General features: G+C 54.8%; 1 protein-coding gene across 1 annotated transcript in view; it reads right to left on the bottom strand.

Moving 5' to 3' along the window:
• Nucleotides 1–2,458: 2,458 nt before the first annotated feature.
• Nucleotides 2,459–17,069, bottom strand: part of Ssh1 (slingshot protein phosphatase 1) — a 60,065-nt gene continuing 45,454 nt past the window's right edge. The window contains 7 exon segments of the mRNA XM_028861678.2: nt 2,459–5,279; nt 7,842–8,397; nt 11,614–11,814; nt 13,220–13,366; nt 14,476–14,522; nt 16,701–16,726; nt 16,729–16,828. Coding sequence (XP_028717511.1) covers nt 4,047–5,279; nt 7,842–8,397; nt 11,614–11,814; nt 13,220–13,366; nt 14,476–14,522; nt 16,701–16,726; nt 16,729–16,828 — 2,310 coding nt within the window. The 3' untranslated portion in view covers nt 2,459–4,046.

Raw genomic sequence — 17,069 nt, forward strand, 5'->3', positions numbered from 1 at the left:
ATGGGCCCTGAGACAGGCGCACAAAAGCACAGGCTGGCTGTCAAGGTCTGTTCTCTCCAAACGTGGCTCCATCCTGCAGCACCCTCTGGGCTTCTCTGGGGCAGAGGGAAGGGCTCTCGACTAGTAGGGCTGGATCTTCTGCTAGAGCAAGCTGTGGAGCAGGACTAGACCGGGCCAAGCAGCACAGCTATCTGGGTACCTGTGAGTCATCGGCATGACTGAGCCGTGTGGTGTTGGCAGGGGTCTTCACACTGAGAACGAGGGGCTCGGGGATGCACCCTGCTCTTCGTTCACGTCATCAGGCATCCATCCCTCTCTGTCCAGTATCCATCCCCCTCACACTCCAGGAAGCCTTCTGCATTGAGGTAAGGCGAGGCCACCACAAGGTTTAGGCTTCTGGGAGGCTATGTAAATGCAGGTGAGTGGAAACGGGGGATGGGAGGGGGGGCAGCTGAGAATCCAGGGCATCAAGCTACAGAGAAAGCTCTTCATTCAGTGAAGACAGCAGTCACGCTGCATACATCCCTCTGCTTGCCCTGGGTGCCTCTTCTGTGCGGACCTCATTTGCTAAGATTACACACAAAGCATTAGCCAGGCAAACTTTTTTTTTGGGGGGGGGGGGTGGTAGTGGTGGTGGTCAGGATCTATGTAGCCCTGGACTCGGTGATCTTCCTGCCTCTGCTGGGATTAAAGGTGTGTGCCACCGATCCCGGCTGGAACAGGCTTTTCATGAGACAAGGAGAAGTTGTCACTGCGGAGGTGAGCCTGGTGGCCAGGCAGGATAATGTCACAGAACCCTTTAAATTAAACACCGGTCCACACAGTGTTAACAGATAGATCCCACTCTCCAGGCCAGAACGAAAACCATCAAGCCAGGGGACTCTTCTAGTGACTTGGGAGGAGCGGGGGAGGGGGCCAACGCCCTGCTGTTCGCACCCTGTTGGCTGCCAGGCCAGTGCTTCTAAAAGAGGCCTCGGTTTGCCAGGAGCCAAAGACCCACTTCAGCCTGCCATCCTCCTGTCCTTATCCTTTGGACAGAACAGGACAAACTGTGGTTTTCAAGCTCCTATCACCCTTCCAGACGGCTTCAAGATCTGGCGGAAGCCTATCATTACCTAATCTAAGGGATTATTTTGACACAAAAATTGATCTACCATATGAAATTGAACTTGGCGACATCCATTAAAGTTGGCTTTTTTTTTAAGTTTGCTTTTGTTGGCTGAGGGAGATCGGAGGAAGCCCACAGGGTCTCAGGAATAAGTAGTGGATAATCACTTTTTAAGGTGATTACTGTTGACGTTGGTGGGAAAACAAATCCCTGTGAAATAACATACATGTGTTTTGTTTTTTTAAATCATGCCAGGGAGAAAAGCTCTGAGACAGAGGTTCACGAAGACCCTGCACTAATGATGAGGACGAGCCTTGTTCCTGGAAACATTTTTGGGTATTCTCCAGGATGGCCATTTTGGGGACTCCCTTCTAACCAGTGCTGGGTAACTCCAAACCATGCACTTCCGGAACACAGCCAGCCCTGGAAGGCTTTGGGGTCTCCCTCAGCTGTCTGGCTGAACCAGCCCACTGCAGGATGGAGCTGTGGTCGCCTCCACAAGGACTCCTTCTGCACAAGAGGGAAAGGGAAAGGCTGGCGCGGTTTGGGGCACGAGGAGGAAGCATTTGGTCTGTGACATCCAAGAAGCACAGGAGGCCTTCTAAAATGTCCCAGGTCTTCCTGTGGTACCACACTCAGCCCCGAGGCATCACATATATCAGTCAGCAAGCTTTCTATGGAGAGCCTGACAGCAGATGCCGGAGGAAGGTAACACCATCCCATCAGGGTTACTCTGTTTGAGGTAGAGTCTCACTTTGGGGCCTAGGTTGGGCTTTTAACTCATGATGGACCTGTTGGATCTGCCTCAGCTTCCTGATGTAGGATCACAAAGCTGTACCACTGACACCGAGTGCATCTATCTCTCGACAAACCCTTAAAAATGCAGCCTCCTAGCCTGGGGCATGATGGCATTATACCTGGGATCTCAGCATTTGGGAGGCTGAGGCAGGAGGATTGCTGTTGTTGAGTCAGGGGCCAACTTGGGCTACGCAAGGAGATTCTAAAACAAACAAACAAACAAACAAACAAAAAACGTAAAACAAACTGAATAGGCAGAGGGGCCTGGCTGAGTTTGAGGCTTACTTGGTCTACACAGCAAGTTCCAGGACAGCCGAAGCTACATAGTAAGACCTTATCTCAAATGAGGGCGAGCGCTGGGGGGGTGGAGAGAGAGAGAGAGAGAGAGAGAGAGAGAGAGAGAGAGAGAGAGAGAGAGAGGAGAGAGAGAGAGAGAGCGAGCACACGCCAGGCGGTGGTGGTGCACACATTTACTCTGGGAGGCAGAGGCAGGTGGATCTCTGTAAGTTTGAGGCCAGCCTGGTCTACAGAGTGAGATCCAGGACAGCCAGGGCTACACAGAGAAACCCTGTCTCGAAATAAAAAAAAAAAGGAGAAAAACCAAAACAAACCCCCAAGAAATCAATCAGAGTGGTGCCCATGCTCATCTCACAGGGTGTCTCGTCACAGTCTGGCAAACGCCAAACCAGGCCCTTCCTCTGGTCATTCTGCTCTCCCTTCAAAATACTTAAGCACTGTCATCTTGGTAAACACCAGACAAGGTCTCCAATCTGAACCCAGCGGGCCCAGGCCTCCTGATGCATTGAGCTAACCTGCGCTAACACCTGTGTTGTGGCCCGCCTCTTTGGCCTCCTCACTACTGCATGGGAGAGCTGGAGAAAGGGAAGCAGTATTCTACCGACAGGAAGGAGTGCTCTCCCCGTGGGAGGGGAATCTTGTCAACACCTGCGAGGCCTTTTCAACAGACTCGCTCCTCTAACAGTGACTCCTGGAGAGGGACCCATGAGAAAGCATCCCTCTGCTGACATGTCCTTCCTCTCACCAAATATGGGGGTGGCACCTAATGAGCGGGGGGGGGGTTGGGGTGGGGAGGGGGGATCACAGTGTCTCAATAGGAGAAATCCACATCCCGGCCCCGCAACCTCATGGACACCAGCTCGTCCCATTCCCAAACATAATGATGCCTATTAGCAGCAGATGTGGTTCAGCGATGCCCGGAGTCCTTCCCCGTGACTGGGTGACATAGGCTTGATATGCTAGCAGCTGAGGACTCCACGTACCCCACGGCAGGCGCCAGGATGGAGGGCGACACAGACGACCGCCACGCCTTCCTCTGTTGATTTCGCCTGGTTGTACTTGGGATGGTCAGGGTTCAAAGCCTTGAAACTTCTGGGGGTCCCCACCTCCCCAAAACATCAAAAACAAAACCCCCCAGCCACCCCCCCAGATTCTCTTGGAAAAACCCCTTTCAGACACAGCATGGTTCCTCAGGACGAGCCTTGGTCGTTACTATTTTAAAAACAAAATGCACAGTGAGAAGAGAGGTAGAACTTGTGTCGTCGTCGTCGGAGAATTCTCCCTCGAGGACAGGAACGAGCTGGGAACGTGGGCTACAGTGTCGACATCACCACGGTTCTTCTCTCACAGGTTGCAAATTAAACATTTTGGATGGACAGACTCATTCTCCTATCTCCACCAGGCTGGCCTAAAACTCGCTCTTATGGCTGAGAACGACTTTGAATTTCTAATCCTTCTGCCTCCACCTCCAGTGCCGGAACGACAGGGGTGCCCTACCATGCCTGGTTTTACGGGGTGCTGGGGAATCAAACCCAGGGCGTGGCGTGTGGTGGGCAAGACTCGAACAATGCAGCCCCAGCCGCAGCCTGTGGGTCCCTTCTCTTCCCAAAGACAGGGCTTTGGGACCGGCGCTGTCCGGCTCCTGGGATTCCAGGTCGCCCAGGCCCCACACTGGGTCTCCTTCATGTGCGCTACGTACTTCTGCTTCTCCCTGATTCTCTTTGGCAAGAGTGAGGAAAGCCTGGATGACTGGAGTTAACACAAATCAAGACGTGAGCGGCGCGTGGCGGTGGATCAGGACACCACGGGAAACCTCAACCCACACGGCAGGATGCTTGCCGGGTCAGCTTTTACTCATCCTCGTCAGGCTTTTCAAGTGTTCTGGGACAGATTTCCCTGATGGTTTACAGGCTGCAGTGGGGTCCTTCGGGGCAGCCTGGGCTTCGTGCGAGAAGGAAGAGGGCGCACACTTGGCGTCCTGCGAGTCGGCGATGGTGGAGGCGTCCGCCTCGCTGGACAGGTCCTCCGTGGAGAAGTTGAGACTTCCCAGCTTGGCCAGGGAGTGGGACCGTTTCAGCGGGGACGACACCGTGAGACCCGCCAGCCGGAGTCGCGTCTCGATCTCCTGCGCCCGCTGCTTCACCAGCCCGGGCTTCCCTCGGATGCTGTGGATGCTGTCGCTGCTGGAGCTCCGGGTCAGGTTGGAACTCATGGAGGAGGAGGTGGGGGTGTAGCACACGGTCTTCAGGAAGTCTTTCGAGAAGTTACTGGTGTGATCTAGGCGGAGGAGGGTGGGCGTAGGGCTCTTCACCAAGGTTCCTTCTGGAGGCTTCTCTTCGGTCCCTGCTTGGCTGCACAGGCCTGGGTGTCCAGGCTCCTGGCCCTCCTCGGGGATGCTAGCCTCCAGCCTGCTGGTGGATGGCGGGTCCGAAGGCACGCTCTTCAACCTCTCCAGTTCTTTGGTGTGCTTTCGGACCAGGCCCGCCTTCTGCAGCTGGATGATGGACTCCTGATGCTGCATTAGGTAGCTATTGGTGGTCGGCTTCTCCGCCTCATTACTGAACAGAAGCCTCAGGTCCTTCGCGGGCTTTGGGTCTTTCTTACCTGGCGATTCTTCCTTCATCATTTCCATGCCGCCAGCGGCAGCGGCAGCGGCAGCGGCGTGCTTATCACAGTAAGAGTTCTTCAATAGGAGGGACTTTGGGAGGGCTTTGGAGCTTTCTCTGGAAGGCTCTAGAAGGCTTGCCGGTGGTGGTTCTGGGGAAGCCCCAGCCACAGATCCACTGACGGCGACAACATCTGGCTTCCTCGAGCCTGCTGGTAGTAGGAATGGGGGGTTGTTGGTCGGACCAGAGGCCGGCCTCTCTGAAGCTTGGGACCTGCTGCTCGTGTGGGTCACCGGGGAGGAGGCGACATGGGGCAGGAAGGCTGGCTGGGTGCAGATGGCAGGTGCACCGGGGTCTTCATGCCGTTCCACAAAGGCCTCGGGAGGCCCACCAGCCGCGGGGTACATGCAGTCAGCACAGGATGTGTAGGAAGGCTTCACTTTACTGAGGATCCCGAACACAGCATCGCGCTGCAAGAGACAGAGTACCATGAGCAAATGTGATCCCGAGCCAAAGAAAAGCACAAAGAGGTCCGCGGGGGTGGCGGGGGTGGGTAGGGCTGGCCGGCAGTGTGTGTGTGAGTGTTTGTGTATGTGTGTGTGTGTGTGTGTGTGTGTGTGTGTGTGTGTGTGTGTGTGTGTGTGTATGTGTAGGGGGGCATTGGGAACACACTGGATCCCGAAGAACAGAGGTCAGAGCGGCCTAAGGGATGTCAATCTTTCTCGACTTTCCACAAGTCAAGTCGATGTCCTGGGCAAACCTTAAGCCACAGGGCCGGGTTAGAGTCTCCTAGCACCTCCCTTCTCAATCAGTCTATACCATCCGCCAAGCTGACCCTTCCCTGGCCATCATCCGTTCTGGAGGAGAGTGACAGGGTTGGAGAGCCGGCTGATGCTCCTCCAGAGGATCTGAGATCGGTCTCCAGCACCCACATCAGACAGCTCGTGGTCTACCTCCAGCTGCAGGGTAGCCAACGCCTCTGGCTTCCACGAGCACTGGCACTTGTGTGTATAAACCCACATGCCGACGCGCAATTCAGAATAACATTTAAAAACAAAAGCGACTAGAACTTAAAGAGCAAACAAATCCAAAGCAGCACAGAAGGGGGCTCCCCCTGGCTGAGGGGGATCTGTACTGGGGTAACTGCAGTTTGAAGACAGAGCCCTTCCTGGACAGCCTAAAGCCTAACTTGGGAACCATCAACCTGCCATGGCTCTTGGACTGTCTCCAACACAAACTCAAACACATGAACTACACGTTACGCGGTCTCCCAAGGACATCACCTGCCTTTAGGTCACTGGGGCCTCAGTGAATGGGACAAGGACGTCTCTCTCTTTGCCCTCCCTGGCAGGACCACCCTGCACCAGCTCAAAGGCCAATCAGCGATGAAGGAGGAGGAGGGAGAAGGGTGGCCGAGGGAGCCGGCGCATTCTGCCCGCGGTGAGAGCCCGGAGCTGGCGGGAAAAGGAGCCTTCCAGATGACGGTTGTGGAGGGGGTCTTAGAACTCCGTTACAGGTTGAGCCTGGGTGAACGCTCTTCCTATGATTCCAAGAGGCTAATACCATTCTGTGAGGCCAACTCCAGTCTCGGGCTCACAGGCTCTGTTGTCGTCCACCAGCCTGGCTTGTCGGTGTCCCCAGGACACCACACAGAGGCTCACCAACATGCCAGGGAGGCCCCAGCCACTCCCCACTTGCACCTTTCTCTGCTGCCCACCAGGACACGGACATGCAGCTCCTGTCCCTCACACCAGGTTCTCTGCCCAGATCCTGACTTTCAGTACAGCACGCTTCTCAGCCTGTCCCTTAGCCAGCTGCCCTCCACCAGGCCACGACGGACCTACCGCCCCCTCGGGTCAAGCTCTGCCCTCCCTCACAAGCCTGCCTTCCCCTACCCCCATACACAGTGGGGGGGGGGGGGGGGGGCTAAGAGGCACAGAACAGGGCAGCCCAGCACACCACAGTTCATACGAGGAGTCGGCCATACAAACAGCTGCTTGTCTCCAGGTCCAGTCCTGGTGGGTCCGGGTGCTGAGTCCACGGAGGCCCCCACCAAGCTGCTTTCCTGGTCACCATCCGGTGACTCACAGTCAGGCCACTGGACGGAACCACAGCACCACTGTCCCAGACAAAGGCCTTTTATGTCATCTGTCCTCTCTGAGGGAAGTGGCGGGCAGTGGGGGAGGCATGCAGTTCCTTTCTGGTCTGGAACGTATTTCATTACTTAAGAGACCAGCAAGCAGATAAACCTCCTGGGGTGGTTAGGTGGTTTGTTTGTATTTTTGCTTAGCATTGGAGCAGAACGTTAATTACAAACCAACTTCTACTTCAGTGTCGCACGCCCCCGAGAGTTTTCACTGCAGGGACGGCGAAGGGACAGGAAGCTCCTGGCCCCAGGCCTTCGGTGAGTACTGAGCGCAAGAACAGGCAGCCTCCTCAGCCTCCACAAGGACAGCCCTGCTTCTAGGTCCCTGCTGCGTGCGTGCGTGGACAAGGAAGACGGGGTGTGGGACCAGGCACTTTCTGAGCAGCCTGAAGTCGGAGCAAAGGCTCCCTGGACATCATCCCCCAAAGACGGCAGCTGCAAGGGACGCAAGGAGCGGAGGGCTAATGTGAGCTGGAAGGTGGGGCATCAACTGTCATAACGGAGCATTCAGGAGGAAACACACCTCTGGGATTTGTTCCAGAGCCAGCCAAGGGGAGAGAGCTGGGGGGCTGTGGCAGGGGCAGTGAGGTGAATCAGGACCACTACCTATCGATGCAGGGGTGAGCTGGGGTGAAGAAACGGAGTTGGAAACCCCACCTTGGATGGGGGAAATCACAAGGCTCAGATATCCCTCACGCACGGCATACCCACTAGCTAGGCACATGCTACAGAGTCAGGTAACAGCAGTCCCCCCCTGAAATAAACCCCTGTGGGCTGGAGGGAGAACAGTAGCCCCGCAGGGCAGGCCAGGAAGGTGCTCTGCGGGGTGGGGTAGAAACGACGTGGCATGCTGTTCCCTACAACAACGGTCCCCTCCACCACCTACCTCAAAGTCCTCGGGGCAGCTTCTCTTGCTGTTGTTGTTGTTTAGGTTTTCCTGGTCCAGCCAACTTCTGTCTAGCTGGGTGGAGGCCCGCCTCCACCTCCCTGCCCTCTGGCCAGCCCCCTTCTCCGTCTCCTCCACGTGTGGCAGGGAGCCACCTCGGGCTTTGGGGCTCCCGAACTCCAGTTTCCTCTTGACGTCCTTTTCACAGAGCCTGGCAGCTTCCTGGGGATGCTGGACCAGCTTGTGCGGCTCGGCGGGCGGAGCCGGATCCTCCAACAGAGCATCCCTCTCAAGATCCTCCAAGTGGACCGGGCCGCCTGCCTCATCATGGTGGGGGGGGAGGAGGAGCGGGGGGTCCGAGAGTCTCCGGAAACAACAGGGGAGAGAGGGTCCTCCTGGGGCCTGGCTTCCTGGGAGCCCCGGCTGGGCGGCATCCTCCAAACCCGGCAGCCGGGTGTCCAGGGCATCGTCCAGGGTCTCTGGCAAGAACACGCTGGGCTCGGCCGCAGGGTCCTCGGCAGGCTGCTGGCGCCACAGCTTGTTGTGCCGCTGCTTGCTGCGGGGAGAGAGGGCAGGAGGTGAGAGCCGGGAGGGAGGCAGCAGCAGGTCCGAGCATGACAGGCAGGGGACGGCCTGCTGTGTCAGACGACGGCATCAGCGGGCAGAGCCCCCCTCCGTCTGTCCGTCCGTCCGTCCGTCCGTCCACTCACCTGGGCACGCAGGGAGGAGAGCACCCTCCGTCACCACGGCCCACATGAGGAGCCTTTCGGGGGCCGTTAGCCACGTGGTGACAACGTGGCAGAGGCAGAGGGAGTTCTGACGGAGGCGGGTGTCTTTGTGCTTGTGTTCATCTTATCCCGTCGCTGACGGCTCTCACTCTGTTTGGTTTGTTTGTTTGTTTGGTTGGTTTTTCGAGACAGGGTTTCTCTGTGTAGTTTTGGTGCCTGTCCTGGATCTCGCTCTGTAGAGCTGGCTGGCCTCGAACTCACCGAGATCCTCCTGCCTCTGCCTCCGAGTGCTGAGATTAAAGGCGTGCGCCACTACCGCCGCCCCCGCCACCTGGCTCTCATTCAGGCTTTTTGACCCATGAGAGTAACAGTGTGAGAAAACTCAGGGGTCAAAGCTGAGCGGGTGTCAGGTTCTCTGCACACTAGGGTATCGAGGTGAACATGACCTTACAGGGGAAGATCCCAGAAAACCCCTAAGTATTTGTTTCAGGCAGAAACCACGGGTCCGTTTTCCATGATTTCCTCTTTTTCTTTCTTTCTTTTTTTTTTCTTTTCTTTTTTTTTTTTTTAGAATCAAGGTCTATGTAGCTCAGGCTGGTCCCAAACTTAAGTAGCCAAGGCTACCTCGAGTTCCTGGTTCTTCTACCTCTTCCTTCCAATTGCTGGGATTACATGCCTGGCTTGAATGAATTCTGAAATTTTTATTATTTTTTTTATATGGAGATAGAATCCAAGGCCGAGTGCCTGACAGGCAAGCATTCTATCATTGGGCTACATACTCATTCTTATGGCATTAAAAAAAAGACAGTATTTTTTTAAAAAACAAATTATTGAGGATTTCATACGGTATATTTTATCACGTTCACCCCCGCTTCCACTGCCCCCAGTCTGTGTCCTTTTTCTAAAGCAGGCTCCTAAGCCCAGTATGCGCAGCCATTTTAATCCCAGGTGTAGGGCGGCCCAGGGGTCTGCCCCGGAAGCCATCAACGGTCAACAGCTGCTACGTTAGGGACAGGGGGCTGGCACTGTCTTTATAGCACGTTTGAAGGTATAAGCCAAGAATGAGAGAGAGAAAAAAACTTCCGAGTGACAGAGGCCACTGCTGAGGTCACCTCCACCTCCCCAGGACTTTGGGGTAAAACCCACACTGTGGGGGTGCGATGGAGAAGTTAACAGCATCGGCACCCACGGAGGAGCGCCGCTGTCCTGCAGTGCAGGGGCTCACCACGGTCACTGCCCCTTGCCCCGTGGGCCCCTCGACAGACCAGCCCCCGGCTGCAATCCAGGCTCCACGCTGTACTGCTGTGGGCCCGTGGGAGACCCTCAGCTGGGCTGCGGCGGCGTGGGAAGGCGTCAGGGGACTGGAGAGGCTAAGGGAGAGCAGGGAGCCCTCCTCCCCCTGCCGCTGCCTAGGGACCTGAGGACACGCTCCGAATGACATGACACTGAATGTCATGGTCCAGAGATGGCTGCGGCGGCGGATCTCCGTGCCTGTTCGTCCCCGCGGGAGCAGTCCCGCCTTCCTAAACCTGCCTGAGGAGCTGAAGGACCTCGCTTCTGGATTCCTTCCAAGCCCAGTCAGAAACGATCAGGCGGCTACTTCTGCACAGACTGGACATCGAGCAGGGAGAAAGCGAGTCCTCCCATACTGGCGTCCGTCCCAGCAGCCTGGGACTGCTGGGGAACCCTCACCACCCTGACAGGGCCCCCCCCCACCTGCAACAAGTGCTGCCTCCCTACAGCAGTCAACACATGTGGGTGTGAATCTCTCTCTTGGCACCCAGACGCTGACGCTGTGACATGAGACAGGTCAACCTCTCAGCATTGGCCTCTTCTCCTCGCTTGTAAAACGAGGAGCCGAACTTTGAGGTGGGAGACGGATTTAGCGGCCACGTGGATTAACTTAGGAGCGGTTAGCTTGCCAAGGACCTGTTGTGATTGCTGGTGCCACCTCACAGAGCCCCGTCAATTTTAAGACGGCAGTAAGCCGTGCGCCATCCTGACCGTGTTTACGTACACAGCCTCCCTCGCGGGACACATTCACAACACCGCACCGGGATCCGTCTCCGCAACCGTTCACGGTACACAACACACGTTACCAGCCGTCGGACCTGAACCGTCCCCTCTCCAGCCTTTGGCCACCAACACCACATTCTCCACCTCTGGGGACCTCATACAGGCATGGGGCCACACAGCTTTTCCCGATGGCTCCGACGTTTGTTCAGGGTGTACTACACATGCCAGAATTTCCCTTTCCTTCCTCTTTATGGGGCGGGAAGGAGATGGGATCTTGGTATGTGGCAGAGATTAGCTTTGAACCCCTGGCAATCTTCTAGCTTTAGTTCCCCAAGCAGCCTCGCCTACCACCAGGAGCTCCTTCAGCAGGCAGAGGAAGATTCCTATGTGCACTCCGTTTGCTCACCCACCCATCCGCCAATGGACTCGTGGGCAGCCTTCACCTCTGGCCTACTGTGAATAACACTATCATCAATACAAACAACCCCATTATAGTCTCCGGATTTCCAGCCTTCTGGGTGTACACGGTAAAGTGGGATTTTTGGATCATGCAATGGTTCTACTTTCAGGTCTTTGAGGGGCCACGAGCATCTGATAGATGACCTGGGTGTCAAATCCTTAGCACAGAACAGGGGATTGGGCTTGGAGAAGGTTGCCAGGCTCATCTGCGGTGAACCAGACCCATGGGCCTCTTCAGCCCCTGAGTCTGGCACAAAGCAGGTACTTAGTTAGGAAATGGATATGCTCAGGCCCACACCACATACCAGGACATGCCCTGGATGAGCAGTTAGGCACCTTCCCTCGCCCGGCAAGACAGGTTTTCTATGAGTGCCAACAAAATCAAAACGGATCCCTCCTGGAAACCACTAATCACAGCCCGAACAATGGTTGCTTTTTTACAAGCCGGCTCCCCTGAGAGGCTGGCTTCCAGTTGTGGAGGCTCCTGCCAGGCCGACAGGAGAACAGTGGGATGCCCGGGCTGGCGAGGCCAGCTGGGTCTGCCAGCCTGTCTCTAGGTATTCACTCACCTTGCATCCAGGATGCCTTCATACTCAGACAGCTGTCTCATAAATCCTGCATTGGGCCGTGTGATGCTCCGCTTCTGCTTGACATAGTTATACGCCTTCTCCAGGGGCCAGCCAAATTCCTTCATCGCGTAGGCTATGACCGTGGATGCGGATCGGCTGACGCCCATTTTGCAATGGACCAGGCACTTGGAATGATTCCTTCTGCAGGGATGGGGGGGGGGCAGTGTTAAGAGCAAGGATTTAGAGCCTTCCCTGACTTACCACTTGGGTTTTACTAACCTGATTTTTTTTTTTAAAGCCCTCAAGTTATCACATAGCTCCAACCCTCCTCTGTCCTAATGTTTATGGAACAGATCTCACACACCCTCTAAAGGAAATAACTCCACTGTGAAATCAATTAGCACACAATGGGAGAACAGATGAACCCGCACGGCCTGTCCCAACTTCGCAGGGCCTGCTTCAAAACAGTCTCCCTCGCTGCTGGGAATCTGTGCGGCCACCTAGGCCGCTTCCTGGGCAGCACCTGGACAGTTGAAGGGATTTCTGCAAAAGCCACTCAGCTGCCACAGAGGCCCTGAGTGAGCGGCTGTAGAAAATGGGGTCAGCAAGGCGAACACGCTACACCCTGGGGAGAGAGTGAGCGCCCGGAGGGAGTGAGAGGCTGTCAGCAATCTGGCCAAGAGAGAACCGAGCCAGGGGGAAGACGGGGCCAATCGATCCGGGTACTTGTAAGGAGGTGGTGCTGGCCCAGGCGCAGCTGATCTACAAGATACACGGGGGACAATGACCCTCTCCTTGGTGGAGAGGGTGAAGGCATGCCAGGCTGGCAGAGGCTGCGTCTGGGAAGCTGGGGTGGGGGCGAGCGGGCTCCAGCTTCCTACACTAGGTGTTCAACCCCATCCCCACAGCACCCTTCTTTCCCGAGTCCTACATTCATAAGCAAGGAGCCTGGAGTCTGTGCCCTGGGAAAGCAAGAGAAGAGGCATTTGGTAAGGACACACCTTGGATCTTTGACTGGGAGACTCCAGCGGAAGAGGGTTTTTCTCCATAGCATGGGGGTAAGGGATGGGGTGTCTATGCATTGGATTTCAACACAATTGCTCCAAAGGAGAATAAGGAGGGGCCTGGGCTCAGGGACAGTGGAGATGGCCCCATCTTGGGACTGCCCTGTTCTAGGCACACAGGAACATGGAACTACAGCCTGTATTCTCTGGGGGAACTATTTAAGAACTCAAGGCCCAGAATGTGCTGGACCTTTCCGGGATGCCCCAGAGAGCTCGCCAGTGGCACTTGGTATTGGACACTGGCCTGGCATCAGGGTTAATGATGAAAACTGGGCTCAATGTCACAATCATGGGCAGGCAGGAGAGAACATGAGGGCATCTTGGGGAGGCCAGTATTTCCCTGCTTTGTGCCTGGTGTCCTGAAGCTAAAACCAAAGATCCATCAGACAGCAGAGCCTCTCCCGGCACTGGACTTGTGAATCCCGACCACCTACCCCGGGAGCAAGGCTGATTACTTCCACATCGGGGCTAGCTCCCATACCTAGCCTGCCACGCATTTCTGCCCACCTGTTCCTCCTAAGGCCAGCTCCCCGCACACTTACTTCGCTTTGTTTATAAAATGATATGCTTCGTTCCAGTGAGCAAGAAGGTCTGTGGTCTCCTCATCGTAGACTCGGATGTTATGATATGCAAACAAGCCAGGGAAAAAATTGTCTATTTCTCTAGTGACATTTAGAATGTAGTCAACCCTGCAGAGGAAAGAAGCAAATAGCCTAGAGAATCAGAAATGAGGAAGGAGAAAAATAAAGTAACAAAATCACTGGCAGAGAAAAATTAATTTATATACACACTAAAGAGCGTATGTTCCTGGTGAGGTTTTTTTTTTTTTTTTTTTTTTTTTTTTTTGCTTAATAGTCATTTTCGTGTGTTTCCTCCACATGACAAGAATGTCTTAAAAACAAGAAGCCCCCCGCTCTAATTTCGTTAAGGAGCAGAGTGTGTCCTTCTACCACTCAGGTTCTATTTGAGAGCATCTGCTAACCCAAATGCCACGGCCCCTCACCCTTAACCAGTACATTCATTTCCAGAAAACCAAAACAATTTTGGTCATTGGAAAATGTCTCAAATAGGTTTTGCCGTAAATGACAACGAATCACGTATTTATTTCCAGTAAGACAGAAGCATGACGCCTAGCCTCTCACTGGACAATGACTCTGCTGGGGGGACGACACATCGTGACCAGAGGTTCTAAGGATGTATTTTTAAGCTCTGTTTAGTCTCGGTTTTCAACTGCAGTCAGTTCCAGAAGGCTGGCAGGCACATCAGACCACAGAACGGTGATTCTGTGACTGTCTTCTTGAAGGGTTCGGTTTAAAGGTTCACGCTGGCTGCTGAGCATTTCTCAGGACAGGCAAGTTTCTGCCCAGCAGGAAGTGTACAGTCACAAGAGTCCCACTAGGCACCAAGTATTGCCAGGAGTGGTCCAGCGTTCAGGGTTGCTGATGGCCAAAAGGCCAACAGAGATGTGCGTCCGCACTAGGGCTCTCGGCAGTTCTGCTGGGGGGTAAAGCTGTGGGTGGGAGCTCAGAGCCCGCCCAGGGCCGGGCCGTCCTCCATTCCCAGGGTGGTTAAGCTGTTCCCAGATCCCCACCTCCCCCAAGTCACCTAAGACTCCAGGAAAAATCTAGAACCCATGGATTACTCCGGGCAGCATTCTGAAGCACATAAGACCCTCCAGCCACTGCAGAGACCAGGCTGAGGCAATTAGGGCAGGCGGGCCAAGGTCCATAACCTTCCCGACAGAGCAGCGACCGCCTAAGCTGCCTGGAGCAATGGGGGACGTGGGGAGCAGACTCACCCTGAGCCCTGCAGTTCCTCCAGATTGGATGCATTCCACTCGGAGCCCTGGGGGACAGATCACACAAACCCCTGTGAGTGTCACAGAGCTGCTTGTGGGATGCACAGGGCCCCTGAGAGTGAGGCCTCAGCCTCAGAGCAGAAAGAAAGACCAGAAAGGCCCGGAGAGGGAGAGGCAGGAGTCTCAGAGGAAGCAGACCCTGCCAACCCCCCACTTCATGGAAGCTTGCTTCACATCCCCCAGTCTTCTTAGCCAGCACGGGCAGTGACCTACAACCTCATCAGCTACAGAGGGGACCCTACTCCTCTCCTGGCAGGTATTTTGGTATTAATTTTAAAGTCCTCACCCTCTGATTCTGAAGGATGACTGGAGCTCACACAGAGACTTAGGAACACCGGCATTTACGGTTATTCACAGGGAAATAACGGGGACCCAAAGGTCTACCAGGATGAAACCATAAGACAAATGACAAGAGATCCTTAGGATAGGCTCTTCCAAAGAAACCATCCCACTTCCAAAAGGCAGAGGCAGGAGGATTGCCATGAATTTGAAACTGAAGGCCAGCCAGGGGTATACAGTAAGACCTGGTCTCAAAACAAAACAAGCCAGGTGGTGGTGGCACACACCTTTAATCCCAGCACTTAGGAGGCAGAGGCAGATGGTTCTCTGGGTTCAAGGCCAGCCTGGGCTACAGAGTGAGTTCCAGGATAGCTGGAGCTACCTACACGGAGAAACCCTGTTTTGAAAAACCAAAAGAAACCACCCAGAAATAAAACAAATAAATCATTATGTTGGTAAGGAAAAAATGGACTAGACAAAGAAGAACAGTGAGCACAGTCTCTCTATACAGGCATCAGAGGAACCCAGCGCTCTGGGCCTGAGTTCCAATCCTAACACTACAAGAAACTGAAAACCGGAAAAATGAATGCATTAAAATGCTATGGTTGACAACCTCAACACGGGAGATTGGGACGACCCTTCACATCCTTAACATGCCTTCTATTCCCAACTGTCTGCAGAATGCAGGACTGGACACTTGAATACTTATACAAACTGTACCATTAAAAACTCCTCTCTTCCTGACCATTCAAAGAACACAGACGAGAGACACAACAAAGCCATCGCCACTCTGGAGAATGCGGAGGCCTGCGGTCCTGGCAAGCACGCCCCGGTATCTCAGCCTCCTCCTGACTTCGTCTCCTGAGCTTCCCAGGTCCACTGCGGCCCGGGCTCTGACCATGCTGGCCTCCTGCAATGTGAGCTGGATCTCCGTATCTGAGGGACATCCTCACTCACCAGAATTCCTTTACTGTCTCTCATGGAAAGAATGACCAAGCCTCCCCAAACCCCAGCAGCTCCGGGGGAGCTGGGAGTCCCCTGGCCATGATCACCACCTAGTGGAGAGAGTGGAGGAGAGGCCTTCCCGTGCCCTCAGGGAGGCCTGCCAGCACACCCTGCCTGTCTTTCCAAGTGATTCAAACCCACCCATTCACATCTCAGTGGATACAGCATGCAATCTGTACATGCAGGGAGATTCACATATAAACACGAACATAAAAGTACACACATTCAACACTCAGGAGGCTGAGGCAGAGGATCACAAATTCTGGATTAGCCTGAGCTACGGAGTGAGCTCCTGTCTCAAAAACCCTCTGTTCCCACTACAAGCCCACACATACACATGTGTGTGTGTTTATGCATTTATGAAGACCGAGGTTGTTCCCCTCAGCGGCCAGCCGCTCCTGTAAGACACATTTATTCTTCTAACCATAGTTACCATTCATATTCAAAACCAGGCCTACAGAAACTGCACTTGTCACCCCCAGAATGTATCTTATTTAACCGTCACTATCACCCCATGAAGTGCAGAGGCAAGAGGACTCCCCACCGGGCCACAAGGCAGGTGAGGTGGTGGAGGGGGACCTTGCTAGGTCTGACCTTCAGTTGGACTAACTTTAACAACCTGCTTGCCTTTGAAAACCAGCCAGCTGCCTTCTATGGAGATTTACGGCATGAAGACACTGAGCCGGAGGTGCCCAGGTCATCACGGGCGACATGGCAGGGGTGGACCCTTCTTCGGTGGGCTCTGGGAGCAGGGCTCAGAGGGGAACAGCTGGGCTATCTGTGTTTCAGGTAGATGCCAAGGCACAACTCTGGGGCTCCGTCAGCCTGTGTCTGTGAGCACGGTTCCCAAACCAGCATCCACCAGGGGCTGCGCCTCTTACAAGATAAAGATGATCGAAGATAAGGAAGGCTTGTCCATCTGGCCCAAGATGAGCAACATCTCGTTATCGATGAACTCCTTGAACTCCTTCAGGTTACAGTTCATTTGCTTCTCCAGCTCATTGCGGATCTGCGGGCGGGACAGAGAGAGCAGAGGTGATGCTGGGCGGAACCCAGGAGGGGTGATCTGCCCGGAAAGCCGCCCACCTCTGCACAGTGCTGTTCACAGAGAGGGCGGGTCTGTCCTCTTTCTCCTGCCCAGGACGATGCGTCTGGACACAGGCAGCACATCTGGGTGGGCTGCGGGCACTGCCCCCCTCCACTTCCACCTGAGCCCAACGGGGGGAGGCCCACTGTGTTCAACAAGGAAG

Source organism: Peromyscus leucopus, chromosome 23 (assembly GCF_004664715.2).
Source record: "Peromyscus leucopus breed LL Stock chromosome 23, UCI_PerLeu_2.1, whole genome shotgun sequence".
NCBI lineage: Eukaryota > Metazoa > Chordata > Mammalia > Rodentia > Cricetidae > Peromyscus > Peromyscus leucopus.